The sequence below is a fragment of the Palaemon carinicauda genome, chromosome 13 (assembly GCF_036898095.1).
Source record: "Palaemon carinicauda isolate YSFRI2023 chromosome 13, ASM3689809v2, whole genome shotgun sequence".
Lineage (NCBI taxonomy): Eukaryota > Metazoa > Arthropoda > Malacostraca > Decapoda > Palaemonidae > Palaemon > Palaemon carinicauda.
In genome coordinates this window covers 17,812,531-17,833,667 of record NC_090737.1, presented here as the reverse complement: position 1 = coordinate 17,833,667, position 21,137 = coordinate 17,812,531, and the positions used below count along the sequence as shown (strand labels likewise).

General features: G+C 32.5%; 1 protein-coding gene across 1 annotated transcript in view; it reads right to left on the bottom strand.

The window, feature by feature from the left end:
- Positions 1-215: 215 nt before the first annotated feature.
- Positions 216-21,137, bottom strand: part of LOC137651451 (uncharacterized) — a 21,925-nt gene continuing 1,003 nt past the window's right edge. The window contains exons 3-7 of the mRNA XM_068384678.1: positions 18,595-18,794; positions 8,127-8,337; positions 6,525-6,698; positions 1,822-2,001; positions 216-436 (exon numbers count right to left, since the gene is read on the bottom strand). Coding sequence (XP_068240779.1) covers positions 216-436; positions 1,822-2,001; positions 6,525-6,698; positions 8,127-8,337; positions 18,595-18,794 — 986 coding nt within the window. The remainder of the gene's footprint in view (positions 437-1,821; positions 2,002-6,524; positions 6,699-8,126; positions 8,338-18,594; positions 18,795-21,137) is intronic.

The following is a 21,137-nucleotide window of genomic DNA, read 5'->3' as shown; positions in this document are numbered from 1 at the left end:
AGTTTTCAGTAAGATAATTTATCTACGTCATTCAGAATTCAAAATCTTGAAGAGGAATGTCTAGATATAGATCAGAGAGCTAAACAAACATATCTTGTAAATCATGCTGTGCTTTTCTTGCAAAAGTCCTTATGTTAAGTTATTTCTTCCTTCTCCTTTTCATCCCATCATCCGTGGATCGCTCTTGCCATCATGTTTGAGCTTTTCCATCTCCCTCACCAATCTATTCCAAGAGGATTCGCTTGACAAAGTATCTTAAAAGGACCATTCCTCGCATCAGAGGCGTCATCTATCCTCTGAGCATATGAAATGAAGATATCGCTTAATTCACCGTCATTGGCATAGACTAGTCCCTGAGTCACAGAGGAATCACTACCATCACCCCATTCAAAACGGCCACTTGAGGTTTTACGAAGGTCTGTGAGCCAATAAGATTCTGCAAGACGAAAAACAAGGTACAGTTGGCTTTACTAATTTTGGTACCCTTCTCGGTACACTCCTTAGATGTCTGACAGCTGTACACTGTAGCAAAAGAGAAACTACAAGCGCTAATATGGTTTATGTAAGATAGAATATGACGTTCGCCTTTATGATTTGATCTAAATGCTTGAAATATTCTAAAATAAATACTAAAGCTAATAACATCTTCCTTATATGATTAACAGGTAATGTCTGGTAACATACACACAAACACACACACACACACACACACACACACACATATATATATATATATATATATATATATATATATATATATATATATATATATATATATATATACACTACATATATAAGCTGCATATCTCCGGTCACTCCAGCGGCAAGACACATAACTACTACTACTTCTGACGATAACTCTTCTGTAATAAAAATAGATTGGGGATTATATATTTATATATATATATATATATATATATATATATATATATATATATATATATATATATATATATATATATCCAAATATGAACATATGTATTATATATATAAAATATATACATATATATATATATATGTATACATATACATATATATATATATATATATATATATATATATATATATATATATATGCAAGTAAAAAAATACTACAGTGCTTGATATCTTAAGATTTATCCAATACCATTATATAAAGAGAGAGAGAGAGAGAGAGAGAGAGAGAGAGAGAGAGAGAGAGAGAGAGAGAGAGAGAGAGAGAAGCGAAAACATTATTTAGAGATATATTACTGTATTTGATAGTGTCAAATAAAACAAATAACATATATCGCAAATAAAAAAATGATCATAGATTTGTAAAGTTGGAGAGAGAGAGAGAGAGAGAGAAAGAAGTTTTTAGAGATATGTTACTGTGATAATGTCAAATAGAGGAAATAACAAATATCGCAAATAAAAATTATCATAGATTTGAGAGAGAGAGAGAGAGAGAGAGAGAGAGAGAGAGAGAGAGAGAGAGAGAGAGAGAGAGAGAGAGAGAGAGAGTTGTGAAAGCAGCTCTTAGGGATATGGTACTGTAAGTGATAATATTAAATAGAAGAAATAACAAATTTTGCAAATAAAAAAGATTATCAAAGATTTGTAAAGTTGGAGAGAGAGAGAGAGAGAGAGAGAGAGAGAGAGAGAGAGAGAGAGAGAGAGAGAGAGAGAGAGAGAGAGAGAGGGAAAGCAGTTTTTAGAGATATGTTACTGTGATAATGTCAAATAGAACAAATAACATTTATCGCAAATAGAAAAAAAATATCATAGAATGGTAAAGTTCCCCATACTTGAATGTTTTCCAGGATATAAAGCGAATTTGTCTTCAACAGCGAGTTTACTTACTGTCGCCAGACTTCCAAAGACTGGCAAAGAAGTTGTAGGTCTCTCTGGATTTGACGATGATGAGTCTGTGTCCGGGAATCCTGTTGCATCTCTCTTTGGCCGGATCTATGTAGTAAGTGTCATCAAGGAGGACGTATAAAAGTCTGTCGCCGTGCCAAGAGTAAGTGCCGAGAACACTTGCTGTGGACGGAAACGAGAAACAGGTCACGAAAGGAGACAAAACATCGCAATACATATTCCATAAAAGAAAGATAGAAACTATAGTCAATTCTTTTTAGTGAGGCAGATTTACACCGACTCGCAGGGGTACCGTTTTAGTTCGGAAAAGTTTCCTGATCGCGGATTGGTTGGACATGATAATTCTAACCGATCAGATAGCAGGAAACCTTTTCTGAACTAAAAGGGCACCGCTGCGAGTCGGTGCAAATGCGCCTCATTAAAAAAAGAATTGAGTATAGATGAAGTAAAGGCTCTTATCATATTAAATTTTCATTTGTTTATGAGTTATTACGTGGAATTTGTGGGTATATATATATATATATATATATATATATATATATATATATATATATATATATATATATATATATATATATATATATATATACATATATATATATATATATATATATATATATATATATATATATATATATATATATATATATGTATATATATATATATATGTATGTATATATATATATATATATATATATATATATATATATATATATATATATATATATATATATATACTAAAATAGCAGTCATTTTCCTTATAACTGAATATTTATTTAGATAAAAAAAAATTTGATTAGATAGAATTATGAGGATTTGGCGTGAAGATCTTGTTGAACTTTCCTTATGATATCTTTAAACACTCATTAGAGCAAAGACAATACAATTTAGGAATTTGTATATATATATATATATATATATATATATATATATATATATATATATATATATATATATATATATATATATACATATATATATATTTATATATGTACATATATATGTATATATATACAGTATATATATATATATATATATATATATATATATATATATATATATATATATATATATATATATATATATATATATATATCAAGGACTACTATTACACAGGACGTGCCCACCCAGATTCCTGTCTCCGCTAGTGGAGGCCAATCCAGTGTGCCACAAGCGTTGGAGGTGGAAGGTTGTGTCGCTCTGTCTTTCGCTGGTGGCTGCATTCAAAAGTGGATAGTGTTTAACATATATTATTGCTGATTTTGTTTGTTTGTTTGGTTCTTCATAGGTTCTTTCTTGCTGATTTTGTGTATTCAAAATACGAATAAGTGTGGTGTTGTGAAATGCAACTAGTAATTATAGCAAGGATAACAGGTGCCGAGTCTTTCGCCTGCCAAAAGACTGTTATGAGTGAGATACCACCACGTAAGAACTTTGTTGTTGATTCTGACACATTTTTCATTTGTGACAAACACTGGGGTGCTAACCCTCCTTCTATCAAATTGCCTGGTGGTTCTTCGCGACCTACGATCCCTCCTAGTGTTTTCCATGTGCCTGCTTCATGTCTGCCATCTTCAAAACCTGTACCTCGCCCAGCAAAGACCAAAGACAAGCAACTGAGGCATTTTCTTCAGAAAGATATGATTATTTCATTTGATGTTTTTAGACCTGAACGTGACCTACAGAAGCAGTACAAGAACTTAATTATTTCAAGATCGGAAGAAATGTTAGTGAGTGTTCATGACCGAAAATTTCAGAAAGTGCAGCCTGTCTGTGATTGTCAAAAACACGCCCACGTTGTGTAGCCCACTGATCTGCCGTGCATTCAAGATGGGCATTAATGTACCACTGGGTAAGACACAACAATGGTTTGAGGTTGTATGGTCAGTTCGCCGAAGATGTGCGCTTAACAATTAACTATGACATCCTGTTTGATAAAATAATTGAGAATGTTGTTACTCTTCTTCAAACCCACACGTCAGCCTGTTTGAACACCGAGAATGCGAAGAAGCTAGTATTTTTGACACGTCAGTTAGAACTTTTATCACAGAAACAGTTTGCCATGAATGATTATTGCTTTGCTCTAGAATCATAGCCCAAGTGTAGTTATGAATAGCTCAGAGACTTTTTGGTGCTGCAGTCTGGTAAGCGTTTGCTTCTATTTCTGTTTATTTATGTGAATGTTTGTTTGTTTGTAATCACAAAGGTTTAACTATAATGCATTTTGTAAAGTGTAAAGCAACAGCAACCTGGGTTTCTTTTTAAGTGGCCACTAACTACGTACAATAATACATGTTAACTCCGACTAAAATTTGTATTTCAAAGCATTACAGCGCCTTAAAGATAATTTCTTATTTCACTATAAAAGTTTATATTAACTTATACTGCATTGAATAAGTCAATAGTTGATGTGCTTGTCCTATATATAATGTAAGGTATCTAGTTTAGATATATTTGCCCAATATAAACTGTTAGGCTACAAAGAAAGCAATGGCCTCCGCTAGTGGAGACAGGAATCTGGGTGTGCACGTCCTGAATAACAGTAGTCCTTGATATATATATATATATATATATATATATATATATATATATATATATATATATACATACATATATATATGTATATATATATATATATATATATATATATATATATATATATATATATATATATATATATATATATATATATACACAAAAATCTGAACAACAAATACAGCCGTGTCTAATCCCTATAGGACACAGGCCTCAGACATGTTCTTGTGTCTGGGTTTTTAACAGTTTTATCACCATGTTGGCCAGTGCGGATTGGTAAGGGTGGGAGACTTTAATCTGATCGCTCACAGCAAACCAACCTAATATGGGTGGCCCTGACTAGTACAGCTTAGCTGATCATAGCTATACACAAACTCTTTCACCACGTTAAGGTATCCCCACTCGCAAAGTGACATTATATATATATATATATATATATATATATATATATATATATAGAGAGAGAGAGAGAGAGAGAGAGAGAGAGAGAGAGAGAGAGAGAGAGAGAGAGAGAGAGAGAGAGAGAGTATATATATATATATATATATATATATATATATATATATATATATATATATATATATATACGTATGTATATTTATTACTCTTGAATATTCCCCTACTAAACAGGAAATCCCCTTTAGAATATTATGGAACGAATTGAAGTAATAAACAAAATTACTGCCATCTTTGGAAGACAATACTTAAAGAAGAGGTTGACACAATATCCTGTTTAATACATATACTTATTACTAGCTAAGTTATAACCCTAGTTGGAAAAGAAAGATGCTATAAGCCCAGGGGCTCCAACAGGGAAAATAGCCCAGTGAGAAAAGGAAATAAAGAAACTAAAAGTGAAGTAATGAACAATTGAATCAAAACATTTTAAGAACAGTAACATTAAAACAAATTATTCTTAGAAACTATAAAAAAAAACGTGAAACAAGAACAAGAGGAAGAGAAATGAGATAGTGGCCCCGAGTGTAACCTCAAACAAAAGAACTCCACCTCAAGACAGTGGAAGAGTCTATGGCACTACCCAAGACTAGAGAACAGTGTATTTGTTTTAGAGTAAGTAAACAAATAAATAAAATCATACCTTGAGGTAATGTTGGTATAAGTAAGAAAACGAATCTAAGTTACGAGATGACGAAGAAATCCGTTTTGACAGGGTTTAAACTCGAGCATGTGCCATGTGGCTATTACTTTTTACCTTAGATTACCTTAAAACTTTTCCAATTTCCTTAAATTTCAAGCTGAGAAAACCTAAAGTACCTTAGAATTACCTTGAAACCATGAAAATTACCTTAAACTAAGGTAATTACTTTAAAAGTTTAAACTCTGCTTTTCATTTTAAAGAATTTCTTTCATTGTTATCTATGCCTTGACAGGCATAAAGACTTAGAAGGGCTTTATAATCCACTATTCTAAAGAATGATCGTACTATAATAAATCAGTCAAAAAATTGTGTATTTGAAAAGACATGAAAGATTAGAATAATGGCCAGAATTAAGGCTGATTCAGTAGTTCATAAATATAAAACTCTCATCAGCTGAAAAAGTTATTTTCGTAGGACAAATAAAACACAAATCTTTCTTTGCGATTCTGTTACAAGGAATGTTTCACATAAAACAGATCAAATAATTGAAATAACAGATTTATACTCAACCGCTTACGCACAAAAATTACGGAAAAGGAAAACTAAATCATAGTTCATCATGATCATGATCATCATCTCCTCCTACGCCTATTGACATAAAGGGCCTCGGTTAGATATCGCCCGCCAGCTCCATTTTGAACTTTTAAATCAATACTTCTACAGTCAACACCTCCTACTTCACTGTCCTCATTGTCCTCAGCCATGTAGGCCTGGGTCTTACAACTCTTTTAGTGCCTTCTGGATTCCAGTTAAACGTTTGGTGAACTAGTCTCTCATGGGAGAGTGCGAAGGGCATGCCCAAACCATCTCCATCTACCCCTCACCATGATCTCATAGTTAAACAATATTAATCCAACATTACAATATGTATATATATATATATATATATATATATATATATATATATATATATATATATATATATATATATATATATATCGAGAAAATAGTGATCAAAGACTGACGTTAATCTTTGCAAAATATTACTCACATTTCCTGAAGTAGTAAAGGGCGTTCTCATCCGGGAGGAGATCTGTAGTTTCTGGGCCGGAGTCTATGAGTCGACATTCTCCAACATCCTGCGGTCCTTGTCTTGAGGTTCTGACGAAGGACCAGGCTTGACAGTCTTTAGGACTGCGTGCGAAGCAGGAAGTCTGGCAGTCGCCTATTGAGAAATGTTTGTTCTAAACAAGTATCTTGGCTGATTGGATGATTCTTCGGATTTTGCAAAAGCTTTTATAAATATTTCAAGTAAAATCAAAATATTATTATTATTATTATTATTATTATTATTAGCTAAGCCACAACCGTAGTTAGAAAAGTGGGATGCTATAATTCCAAGGGGTTCAACAGGGAAAATTGCCCAGTGAGGAAAGGAAAAATTATTACTATCACCAGCTAAGCTACAACCGTACTCGGAAAAGCTGGATGCTATAAGCCCAAGGGCTCCAACAATGAAAATATCCCACTAAGGAAAGGAAATGGATATAATAGTGTGACTAAGTATACTCTAAAGGAAGAGAACTCTTAATAAACAAAAGTTTAAAGATGTTGGGCAACAGTGATAGTGTTGAATTCTTGTTTACTCCAAATGTATATTTCAGTGTTTACTATATTAATATTTTACAGTTTTGAAAGTAAAGTTACTATATATATATATATATATATATATATATATATATATATATATATATATACACAGTATATATATATATATATATATATATATATATATATATATATATATATATATATATATATGAGTGTATATGTATGTGTATGTGTTTGTATATGTGTATATATATACATATATATCTATATAACTATATATATACTATATATACTATATATATATATATATATATATATATATATATATATATATATATATATATATATATATATATACATACTGTGTATGTATATATGCACACACATTCATATATATATATATATATATATATATATATATATATATATATATATATATATATGTATATATATATATATATATGTGTGTGTGTGTGTGTGTGTGTGAGTGTGTGTGTGTGTGTTTATGAATATATAAATCTGGTTAGATGGGGTTTGATTAGATAATAAAAGGTAACTGAAATATCAAGTGATTACCCAATAAATACTCGTAGCAAAGAAAATTCAGTTTGATTTTCATATTGATAAAAAAATCAAACAAATAATGCTATCCAATATTGTCGAAGATAGTGCAGTGGCATTTACCATTTTAGAAAAGGAGTGATATGACGGTCATGAAAAAAAAAAAAAAAAAAAAAAAAAAAAACCGTATAAGATAATAACAAAGTAAGGCAAAATTACGGTCATATGTATTTTACTGAAACACGGCTGAAAAACAGTATATTTTTATGTGGAATTTCCGGTTAAGATTGTGGATTTTTTTTTTTTTTTTTAATGTTTATTTAACCAGATTACAGTACTCACAACGGCTGAGACCTGATAAATCATAAGTTGCCGTTGACAATACTTAAAGCCTAAACATTTATAGTGATAGAAGTTTTCTGAAGACATAAATAATGTTGAACTTTTATTAAGAATATCCATTAAACATTACAGTACTCACAACGGCTGAGACCTGGCAAAACATGCGTTGCATTCGACGGGTCAAAGGTCAGTTTAGGAGCAATGAAATACTGTCTTCGAAAGCTCTCGATGTAAGTGACGCTTTGTTTACTGTCCACAGGAGGCGCTCCATACGTAAGGACTCCATTTATGACCAATATCACCAATGTTCGTAGCAGCAAACGGTTCTCGGGAGGCTTCTTCATTGCAAGCTACGCAGTGAGGAACTTATTGCAATTCAAACCTGAAATCATTGGAAAAAGAAAAGACTTTTATAGTAATTGATAGTAACATGGAGAGTTAAATCGAATTTTATGAATTCTTCTAGTATGCCCTTGTCAAGGGTACACACAATATTTTTAAAAAGATATAAAAGACAAAAATATCTATTCCCAAAGAGTGAGAGCGAGGCGAGACGAGATTCGACTACGGACCCGTGATAAGGGAACTGTCCCGTTTTGACCAAGATGTCATCGTCTTAATTGGTGGAATCAGCATATTTTAAGAAACCCAGCCTGAGGGAAATCCTTGTTTAGGATATATGTCATCATGGAAGGACACCTGCTGCCCTTTTCTTACGACTTAACCCGTGGTCCAGATTGCATCAGAAATTTCCTCTTGAAGCTTCCATGGCGTGATCGAAGTGGACGTTTTTGAGGAAGCCAATAGAGACAGAATTGTTAAAAAGAACGCCTTCTATGGAGATGACCACTGCCCACTGTATTTAACTCCGCCCATACATGGGTATGTAAACTTCAAGAAGAGATTGTCCGAGAGAGATAGGACAGGACATAAGGCAAGAGAGGAACTATGTCCGAAGCAGATAAGATCCAAGTCCTGGTGAGATAAGAAACAGAGAAAACCAGAAGTCTGATAGAGCCAGATTCTAATGTTCCCTTTAGACAACAAAAGCCTATCTCCAAAAGATCCTGTTATGGCCGAGAAGAAGAGACAAATTGAAGCAGCCAGCCCTCCCTGCTTGTGACGAGAAGTAGCTAACACTGCCTACAGCCTGCCTTAGTTCAACACTATCATCAAACTCTTGGGAGAAGACCTCTGATGCCCCTTTTTGATGCCCCCCTCACCCCCTTTTTTTATGACGTCTTCGAATCCGGTCATCGTGCCAGTTTAATCCGAACCTCAGCCGCCCTTCTGCAACGTTCTCAAGCCTGAAGTCTCCGTACCAGTATCGTCTCAGCAGCTGCAGAAAACTATTCCTTAAGTATTTCTACCTTACTGACTGTTCCCCTTTTCTGTTGGTGTTTGATTTGTCAGTTAAAGTAACCGAAGAAGTAACATTAATTTCTTTATGAGTTTGTGAGTAAACGTGCTGTGTTTTTTTTCGTGAGTTTCTTTTTATATTCATTTCCCATGTTTTAAGGGCTGTTGTTGTAAATATCTATTTTACCTATTAAAAGAACCTATAAAGATTTTAAGATCGTAACAGCCCTGTCCTTTGCAGAAGATCCCTTTTATTGTCAGAAAGATATAATGAGCGGAAAAAAATTGTTTATGTAGCAGGCAATATATGACAATTATTTTTTTTCGAAACAAATTGCTAACCACTGAATCTTTATTAATAGTTTATAATCATATTTGAGAGATTACGCATAAATGCCTGTAATAGCTGAAGCAGAATCCCGGTTTATGTTTTTTTTTTTTTTGTATATAACTATATATGCTGCCAATATAGTATAGATATCTATATCTCTATACGCGCCATTTTCCATATTGGAGGGGTGGCACCAGAAAAGCAAAATTTTCTGGTTCCTCTGCAAGTCTTCATGGGTAACGTTTCTAGCCCCACTTCCTTTATACTGACCTCAATAGACGCAGGTACCCAAATACAGTTAGTGGACTTCTGATCGAAAGTCTGGAATCAAACTGTTTTAGATATTATCAACAAATACTGTGCGAGTCTGAAACAACCCCCATTGACCTATCCTAAGCCCCCCAAAAGATGGTATATCCTAGTTTCAGTGGAGTCTATCAATCCTGAGCAGTGGAAACCATCAGCTATGACATTAAGCTAACAAGCCATCGGCTTGGCAAATAATGTGAAGATCAAATTATGGATGCATATGGTACAACAGGTCTTAACTTTCGTAATTTGAATTTTTAAGGGTTGATCTTATTATTATTATTATTATTATTATTATTATTATTATTATTATTATTATTATCTGCTAAGCTACAACGCTAGTTGGAAAAGCAGGCTGCTATAAGCCCAAGGGCTCCAACTGGGAAAATAGCTACGGAGTTTGAATGTCATCATCAATCAAAATCCATCTATTTCCCCATTCATATACTCCCCCACAATATTAGATAACACAATTCCTTTTCCAGACCCACATTAATATTAATATTAAGATAAAAATGGACTGATTCTTAGACCACTAATAAGCCCAGAGGCCAAATTTGAAACTCTTTTTCGTTTGAAATGGAGAATATATTCTTTGAGGGTTGTGGTGGCCGATGCGGTAACGTCCTTTGCTGGTGAACGCCAGACTGGGTTTGAGTCCCGCTCAAACTCGTTAATTCTTTTGGTCGCTGCAACCTCACCATCCTTGTGAGCTAATGATGGGGGGTTTGGGGGAGCCTATAGGTCTATCTGCTGCGTCATCAGCAGCCATTACCTGGTCCTCCTTTGTCCTAACTTGGGCGCTGATCATATGTATATATGGTCAGTCTCTAGGACATTGTCCTGCTTGATAGGGCAATGTCACTGTCCCTTGCCCCTGCTATTCATGAGCGGCCTTTAAACCTTTAAAACCATCTATCATTTCTCAGACTTGGAAATCAATAGAGAATTGCACAGCATAAAAACTAAAATTCACAAAATAAGTGTACGTTAGAGATAATGATGGCGCAATTTGTTGGACTAACGTTATAAAATTAATCCATTGCAGATTTATGTAAAGAAATATTTCTATATGAATATGCGTATCAGAAAGATATGTAAACACGAGAGCCTTTTATTCCAAATAAATATTTCATATACATATATCCTGGTAGGAATTTACGATAGTGTTTCCGAAGAGATTTTTGTAATTTAGAAAAGCTTAGAAAATTTAGCTGAAGTTTAGGAGATTGTTTCCGAAAAGATTTTTGTATTTTACAAATTTTAGAAAATTTGGCTAAAGTTTCGGAGGAGGATTCAGGCGATATCTTTGTAGTTTAGAAATTTTAGGATATTTCGATGATGTTTAAGACTTCGGAACAGAATTTTATATTTTAGTAATTTTAGAGAATGTTTCTATTTTTTTTTTTTCCAGAAAACTTCGCCTTCCTCCCAAGAAATTATATGACTTCTGTTGCTCTAAACTACCTTTTAAAAGGATATTGACGTATGGATAAAATATCCTGACTAAAATGTTCACACGCGGTCCATTAGCGTATCAAGAAATCAAAAGTGAAACTACGACATGAGTCAGGACGCCATTTTTTATCCATTAGCTTTCATCCTTTTAGTCATGAATTGAATTTGGTTGAAACAACGCCATCTTGAAACCTACATGAAAGACAGGGTTGGTGACAGAGTAAAACTATTATTTTTTTTTATTAAGCACAGTATATATCAATTCGCTCCTTCTATATTTCATGATAGATGGTAGATAGATAGAAATATAGATTGGCAGATAGAAAGCATTTTGGAGTTATAAATTCTTTAAAAATTCATATGTTCAGTTGGTAGCGGATATTTTACTATAGTTGATAAAGCTGACTTGTTCTACAAAGGTAATAATAATTGCAGTGTTTGCAAATGAATAGTTTTCGAGGCTTATACCTTATATATATTCATATGTTTTGAATAATAATAATAATAATGATAATAATAATAAAGTTAACTGTAAGCAATATTTTCTTACTCTTAGGGCCAACACTTAACTGTGAGCAATATTTCGTCACTGTTTGGGCCAACAGTTAACTGTAAGCAGTATTTTCTTACTGTTAGGACCAACAGTTAACTGTAATATTTTGTTATTGTTGGGACCAACTGTTAACTATAAGCAATATTTATTTACTGCTAGGGCTAACAGTTAACTATAAGCAATATTTTCTTACTGTTAGGGCCAACAGTTAACAGAAAGCAATATTTTCTTACTGTTAGGAGCAACAGCTAACTGAAAACAATATATTCCTATTGTTAGGGCCAAAAGTTAACTGTAAGCAATATTTTCTCACTGTTAGGACCATCAGTTTACTGAAAGCAATATTTTCTTAGTGTTAGGACCAACCGTTGACTGTAAGCAATATTTTCTTACTGTTAGGGCTAACAGGTAACAGAAAGCAATATTTTCTAACAGTTAGGAGCAACAGCTGACTGAAAGCAATATATTCCTATTGGTGGGGCCAAAAGTTAACTGTAAGCAATATTTACTTACTGTTCGGACCAACAGGTAACTGTAAGCAAAATTTTCTTACTGTTAAGACCAGAAGTTAACTGTAAGCAATATTTCCTTAGTGTTAGGATCAACAGTTAACTGTAAGCAATATTTCCTTAGTGTTAGGATTAACAGTTAACTGTAAGCAATATTTCCTTACTGTTAGGACCAACAGTTAACTGTAAGCAAAATATTCTTACTGTTAGGACCAACAGTTGACTGTAAGCAAAATATTCTTACTGTTAGGACCAACAGTTAACTGTAAGCAAAATATTCTTACTGTTAGGACCAACAGTTGACTGTAAGCAAAATTTTCTTACTGATAGGACCAACAGTTAACTGTAAGCAAAATATTCTTACTGTTAGGACTAACAGTTAACTGTAAGCAAAATATTCTTACTGTTAGGACCAACAGTTGACTGTAAGCAAAATTTTCTTACTGTTAGGACCAACAGTTAACTGTAAGTAATATTTTCTTACTGCTAGGACCAACAGTTGACTGTAAGCAAAATTTTCTTACTGTTAGGACCAACAGTTAACTGTAAGCAATATTTTCTTACTGCTAGGACCAACAGTTAACTGTAAGCAATATTTTCTTACTGTTAGGACCAACAGTTAACTGTAAGCAATATTTTCTTACTGTTAGGACCAACAGTTGACTGTAAGTAATATTTCCTTACTGTTAGGACCAACAGTTAACTGTAAGCAAAATATTCTTACTGTTAGGACCAACAGTTAACTGTAAGCAAAATATTCTTACTGTTAGGACCAAGAGTTGACTGTAATCAAAATTTTCTTACTGTTAGGACCAACAGTTAACTGTAAGCAATATTTTTTTACTGCTAGGACCAACAGTTGACTGTAAGCAAAATTTTCTTACTGTTAGGACCAACAGTTAACTGTAAGTAATATTTTCTTACTGTTAGGACCAACAGTTAACTGTAAGCAATATTTTCTTACTGTTAGGATCAGCAGTTAACTTTGAGCAATATTTCTTCACTGTTAGGACCAACTGTTAACTGTAAGTAATATTTTCTTACTGTTGGGACCAACAGTTAACTGTAAGTAATATTTTCTTACTGCTAGGACCAACAGTTGACTGTAAGCAAAATTTTCTTACTGTTAGGACCAACAGTTAACTGTAAGCAATATTTTCTTACTGCTAGGACCAACAGTTAACTGTAAGCAATATTTTCTTACTGTTAGGACCAACAGTTAACTGTAAGCAATATTTTCTTACTGTTAGGACCAACAGTTGACTGTAAGCAATATTTCCTTACTGTTAGGACCAACAGTTAACTGTAAGCAAAATATTCTTACTGTTAGGACCAACAGTTAACTGTAAGCAAAATATTCTTACTGTTAGGACCAAGAGTTGACTGTAAGCAAAATTTTCTTAATGTTAGGACCAACAGTTAACTGTAAGCAATATTCTTTTACTGCTAGGACCAACAGTTGACTGTAAGCAAAATTTTCTTACTGTTAGAACCAACAGTTAACTGTAAGTAATATTTTCTTACTGTTAGGACCAACAGTTAACTGTAAGCAGTATTTTCTTACTGTTAGGATCAGCAGTTAACTGTGAGCAATATTTCTTCACTGTTAGGACCAACTGTTAACTGTAAGTAATATTTTCTTACTGTTGGGACCAACAGTTAACTGTAAGTAATATTTTCTTACTGTTAGGACCAACAGGTAACTGTAAGTAATATTTTCTTACTGTTAGGACCAACAGTTAACTGTAATATTTTCTTACTGTTAGGAGCAACATTTAACTGAAAGCAATATTTTTTACTGTTAGGGCCAAAAGTTAACTGAAAGTAACATTTTCTTGTTGTTAGGACCAACAATTAACTGGGGCAATACAAAGGTACAATTTAGTTGTTGAAAGAGTAACTCACTTACAAAGCAGGGTAAGCTGCGTTCATATACAATTAAGAAAAGATCTTCACATATATAGTATATTAGTTAGTGAAATTCTTTTGCATCCCGAGGACACTTTTTAAAGAAAAATGCCAGTGGTCTTCAAGGTAACTTTTCTAAATTTGAGGTAAATTCTGAGGTAGTCCCTTGAACATCATATAAGAGCACTGCTATATAAGGTAGCTTTTCTAAATTTGAGGTAATTTCTGAGGTAATCCCTTGTACATCATATGAAAGCACTAGTATTTTAGGTAATTTTTCTAAATTTGAGGTAATTTTTAGGTAATCCCTTGAACATCATATGAGAGTCTGGTATTTAAGATAATTCTTCTAAATTTGAGGTAATTTCTGAGGTATTCTCTTGAACATCATATGAGAGCCCTGGCCAAAGAATGAAAGGAAGAAGTTTTTATTGCTAATTCAAATTTAGATTTAAATTTATATGTTACAATTACTTCAAAATTTCATGTTTATGAAAATGGCAAGTATTAATGGGGTCATACATATCACTCAAAAATTCATTAAGAAAATAAAAGCTTTATCATTAAATCTCTTTGGTTGACTAAAAAAAAAAAGAAACAATGAATGCTGAAACATACAATTGAAGCCAATTTTAGTAAATAATTTCGTAAATATGCAAATTACTTCAGTCAGTGTTGGTGAAACAAATGAACCAAGACGAAATATAGACCAAGAAATAATTTTCCATCATTATCAAACATAAATCCAATAATGACGACCTTACCTATCAGGAAACGAAGATAACGGATGCAGGAAAAAGCTTTTTTGATGCACAAACCAAACAAAGAGATGTTTAATCCCTCGAATCACAGACAGACTGAAGTCAGCAGGAATTAACTTAACACTCATATAACTCTAAACAATCGAATGTATTTCAGCCTCTGCTTTCAAACTCAGCTCTGATTGTGCTAAGTGCTTCTACTTTTTCCTCTTCCTGACCGAGCGCTTAACCTTTAGTTTCATCGTTAAAATTGAATCCTGGAAAAAGACTTGCAAACTTACATTAGATTTTATTAAATATTCATTCTATGTCAAATGCACGAGGCCACCATTTGAGGAGCAGAGTAATTCACACATCACACATTGCACGCAAACATATTTTTTTCATAGCGTGGTATACATTTATGTATATTGAATATACATATAGATAGATAGGTAGATCAATAGACAGATAGATAGATAGATAGAAAAATAGATAGATAGATAGATAGATATACATATTCATACAAATATGTATATGCATATACAGGGTATTTGTTTACAAGACTGCACTCTTCATATACCGCCAAATTATGCAAAACTTTTGTTTTCCTCTATCACCTTTTTGTAATTTAAAACAATGCGCCACATGGGAAATAAGTTGAAATTATAAAAAAAAACTATAGAATTATAAAAAAAAAACTAGCCTGGTTTCCTCAATAAAAAGCAATAGTTAATTATATCAAGATTAGTAGCAACGTTAGAATAGATCATTCACACACAGACATACACACACACACACACACACACACACACATATATATATATATATATATATATATATATATATATATATGTATATATATATGTATATATATATATGTGTGTGTATATATATATATATATATATATATATATATATATATATATATATATATATATATATAAAGTTCTATGAAATAATGCTCATGTCAACCTGCTTAACAAAATGCATTTGTATGACATGAGATATGAACCAATTACTGTATAAACAATATTCAGATGATAAAGTTTATAAGGAATAATGATACATATCACCAATTGTATTCTATTTATAGTATCAACAACAAAAAATGCTGCAGTAAAACGCTGGTTTGCTCATACATAAAGGTGCTTCATCTTAATTTGTAAAGGACTTAAACAATAGGACCTATCAAAAATAAAGTTTGATAATACATAAAGGTGCTTCATCTTGATTTATAAAGGACTTGAACAATAGGACCTATCAAAAATAAAGTTTGATAATACATAAAGGTGCTTCATCTTGATTTATAAAGGACTTAAACAATAGGACCTATCAAAAATAAAATTTGATAATACATAAAGGTGCTTTTTCTTAATTTATAAAGGAATTAAACAATAGGACCTATCAAAAATAAAGTTTGATAATACATAAAGGTGCTTTTTCTTAATTTATAAAGGAATTAAACAATGGACCTATCAAACAAAGTTTGATAATACATAAAGGTGCTTGATATTAACTTATAAAGAACTTGAATAATGGACCTATCAAGCAAAATTTGATAATACATAAAGGCGCTTAATCTTAATTTATAAAGGACTTAAACAATAGGACCTATCAAAAATAAAGTTTGATAATACATAAAGGTGCTTCAACTTAATTTATAAAGGACTTAAACAATAGGACCTATCAAACAAAGTTTGAATATACATAAAGGTGTTTAGTCTTAATTTACAAAGGACTTAAACAATGGGACCTATCAAATAAAGTTTGCTAATACATAAAGCTGTTTGATCTTAACTTGTAAAGGACTTAAACAATGAACCTATCAAACAAAGTTTGATAATACATAAAGCTGTTTGATCTTAACTTGTAAAGGACTTAAACAATGGGACCTATCAAACAAAGTTTGATAATACATAAAAGTGCTTGATCTTAACTTATAAAAGACTTAAAAATGGAACCTATCAAATAAAATAATGCTCTGAACTGACCAAAATATATCCAATCTAAGATATACGCATCGTATTCAGATATACCATGATACATAGGTTAGCTTTTACATGTGCTTGACGGATTATTATTCATGACTATGACATTGCAATGCTATTGATCGTTGGTGGTTTTCATATCTGATGCACTATGCAACATGACATCATAACTGAAAGTATCTTTAAAGTTATGTTTCATTTTTTTATTTGTTCTCTTAAACTTTACTTCGAAGTTTAGAATCTAGTCCTTCGTTAATATCTGAGTTTTTAAAGTTCAAAGAATACGTTTTTATATTATAGATAAATATTGGACAATTTTGATTAGTCGATTGCCACACTGATACAATGAAACTTTCAAACTTTTTGGATTTGAGAATAGTTTAGAATTCTTATTTTATACTAGAATACTTGTATTAGGGAACTAATTAGCACACCTTTGACTATCTTAACAGGTCTTGAGGTCTGCATATAGTTTGCCAATATCTAAGGCCATAGACTCAGCATCACAAAAAAAAATAATAAATAAATGGAAAGTGATTTCAAGCATTAACTGTAGAGGGAAAACTGTGAGAATAAGTGACTGAGGTATGATGTGAGGTCATCTCATGGGGCGAGAAGATTGCCATATAAGGTCACTGGAAACAGAGATAAGAATGATAACTGTAAAAAAGAGTGAAGAAGAGTCAGTGGGGCAAGCTAATGAAGCCATTTATGGAATGATTCGTCTTATGGTTGGTTATTCCCAGCTAGGAAGGAAATAAACTGCGAAGCCCTCCAAGTACGATAAAGATCATTTCTAAAAAGTAACAAGCAAGTCCAAATAGACTTTTGGTGGGAGTGCACAGATGAAGAGACAAATAAACTTATTTTATTTTTATTTATTTTTTTTTCTACTACATCACAGCAGTTAATGGCTTTGACTAAAGTGATTTTTAAATACTTGACAATTCCTGAATTAAACAAATTAGGTTAAAACTATGTTTTTGTGTTTACCATAACGCACATTTTCAGGTCTTTTAACGGGTCGTAGAACCACCTCTAGGGAAATAAATAGTTTTGTGCCGAGCCCTCGTAAAACCCCTTAGGTAAATCAACCAATCGTGCATTGACTGTTAGGGAGTAAATTGCATTACAGAGAGATAGACGAGGGTTAAGAGGATATTGGTAATTGCTTGGAAAATTGTATAAAATTCTCGATCATATGAGAAAAATCTATACTTATCCCCTCAGTTTCTCTCCAAGATCCTTGTTATTATTATTATTATTAATATTATTATTATTATTATTATTATTACTTATAAAGCTACAAACCAAATTTGAAAAGCAGGATATTACAAGCTCAGGGGCTCCAACAGGGAAAATAGCCCACTGAGGATAATAAGTAAACAGAAATAGCGTGCCCGAGTGTATCCTCTACCACTCTACTCCTAGAGGATTGGCCTGACATACCACCCTGAAAGGGTCCTCAGCAGAAGTATCTTTATCATCTAACTTGGAGTTCAAGCTGACAAACACATTTCCGCTGGCGCCGTCGTCGCTGACGATCTGACTGGGTCCTAATCCTGACTCCTGGTAGGTCGTCCCGTCTCCCCATAGGAAGTAGGACTCGTTGATCTTCTGAAGGTCCGCCACCCAGAAGGGGGATGTGTCTGGAATGATGATGATAGTTATTGAGCGATAAGTATCTGGAATGATGATTGGTGGTAGGACAATTGCGTGCTGGACATTTGCGTCCAGGACTTTTTCGTCCCGGAAATTTGCGTACCTGTACTTGTTTTTAGTGACCAGGTAATATTTGTTAAGAGATACGGAAGTAACTCTGTCTCTTTTTATGTCTGTATGCATAGATATATGTATGTAAGTATGTATGTATGTATGCAAGTTATCGCTCGATTACAGAATTACTAATTGCTGTAAATAAGATATATGGCATAAAACCACTGAGGTACAGAACTTAGAATTACTGTAGTTATCTATGATTTTACTTTTGTATTTACGTAGACCTTTAGAAAGCAATTTCTGTTTTCTCTAGAAGCAGAAGAGACTTTTTATTCATGGCAGTTCAACCTCAGTTGTTGGAGTGGGCATAGGATTCAACCAACTTTCTCAATTTCATCGTGGAATGTTCATGACCGAACAGCTGATGACTTGCCGAGGTCCAATAATACTTTAGAAGGGTGGCAAACCACAATTTAGAATTCTATAACATGTCATCACCCCTCCATTTGGAAACTAATTGACGCCCTAATGAAAGAAGAAGCTGTGGCGGAGAAAAAGGAAAGTAGACTATCTTTCTTACGAGACGTTGCTCATAACATGCATACCTTTTAGGTATGAGCTTAAAAGTAGCCATCGTAAGTCATTATTGAAAAAATATAACCTAAACTTTTTAGACTTATATATAGAAAATTTATAGTGTATACATATATATAAAAATTTTCCATTTTATAAAGTTTTTATAAGATAATAAAACGTGCAAATGAAATATTGATGTCTATATATATGTTCTTTCGTGTCCAGTATGGCTATAGGTATTATTATTGCCAAAGTATGAATTAAGAATCTAAATTATTTGATGCTATTAAAACATATGCATATTCAGGGTGGATAAAGGTATAAATAAAATTACTGTGTAAAAGTCTAGAGTAAAGGTAAAGATGAAAAGCTTTATAGAATCAGTAAAACACACATACAGGTACGCAAATATCCGGGACGCAATTGTCCGGGGACGCAATTGTCCGGGACGCAAACGTCCGGTACGCAAATGTCCTAGAACCATGATGATTATAATTTTGAGTAATAAGTAATTGGAATTATGGTTATAGTTATTGAGACGATAAATATCTTGAATGATGATTGTAGTTATTGAGACGATAAGTATCTGGAACGATGATTGTAGTCATTGAGATAATAAATATCTGGGATGATAGATTATAGTTATTGAGACAATAGATATCTAGAATGATCATAGTTATTGAGATAATAGATATCAGGAATGATGATTGTAGTTATTGAGACGATAAGTATCTGGAATGATGAATTATATTAATTGAGCCGATAGATATCTAGAATAATGATTCTAGTTATTGAGCGATAAGTATCTGGAATGATGATTATAATCATTGAATAATAAGTATCTGGAATGATGGTTATTGTTATAAAGACTATAAATATCTGGAATAATGATTATAGTTACTGAGACGATAAGTATCTGGAAAGATGATTATAGCTAATGAGACGATAAATATCTGGAATGATGATTACGGTTATTGAGCGATAAATATCTGGAATGATGATTGTAGTTATAGAGCGATGAGTATCTGGAATGATGATTATTATTATTGAGTAATAAGTATCTGGAATGATGGTTATTGTTATTAAGACGATAAATATCTGGAATGATAATTATAGTTATTGAGACGATAAGTATCTGGAACGATAGATTATATTGATTGAGCCGATAAATATCTGGAATGATGATTCTAGTTATTGAGCGATGAGTACCTGGAATGATGATTACAATTGTTGAATTATAAGTATCTGGAATGATGGTTATTGTTATTAAGACGATAAATATCTGGAATGATGAATATAGTTATTGAGACCAGGAATATCTGGGCTGATGACTATAGTTATTTAAACCATAAATATCTGGAATGATGATTATATGCATTTTCAAAGAACTACTTTGATACGTATCTCTAATCACTTTAATAAAATAATAAAATAATTTACAATCATAAAAAAATAAAAGTAAAATTGATTACTACGATCACCAATAATATCCAGCTATTGTGTTTTTACAAAACCATTGTTCTCTATTCTCGGATAGTGCCATAGCCTCTGTACCATGGTCTTCCACTGTCTTGGGTTAGAGTTTTCGTGCTTGAGGGTACACTCGGGCACGCTGTACTGTTTTGTTTCTCTTCCTTTTTTTTTTGTTAAAGTTTTCATTTTTTATATTTGAGTGATTTATTTTAATGTTGTTACTA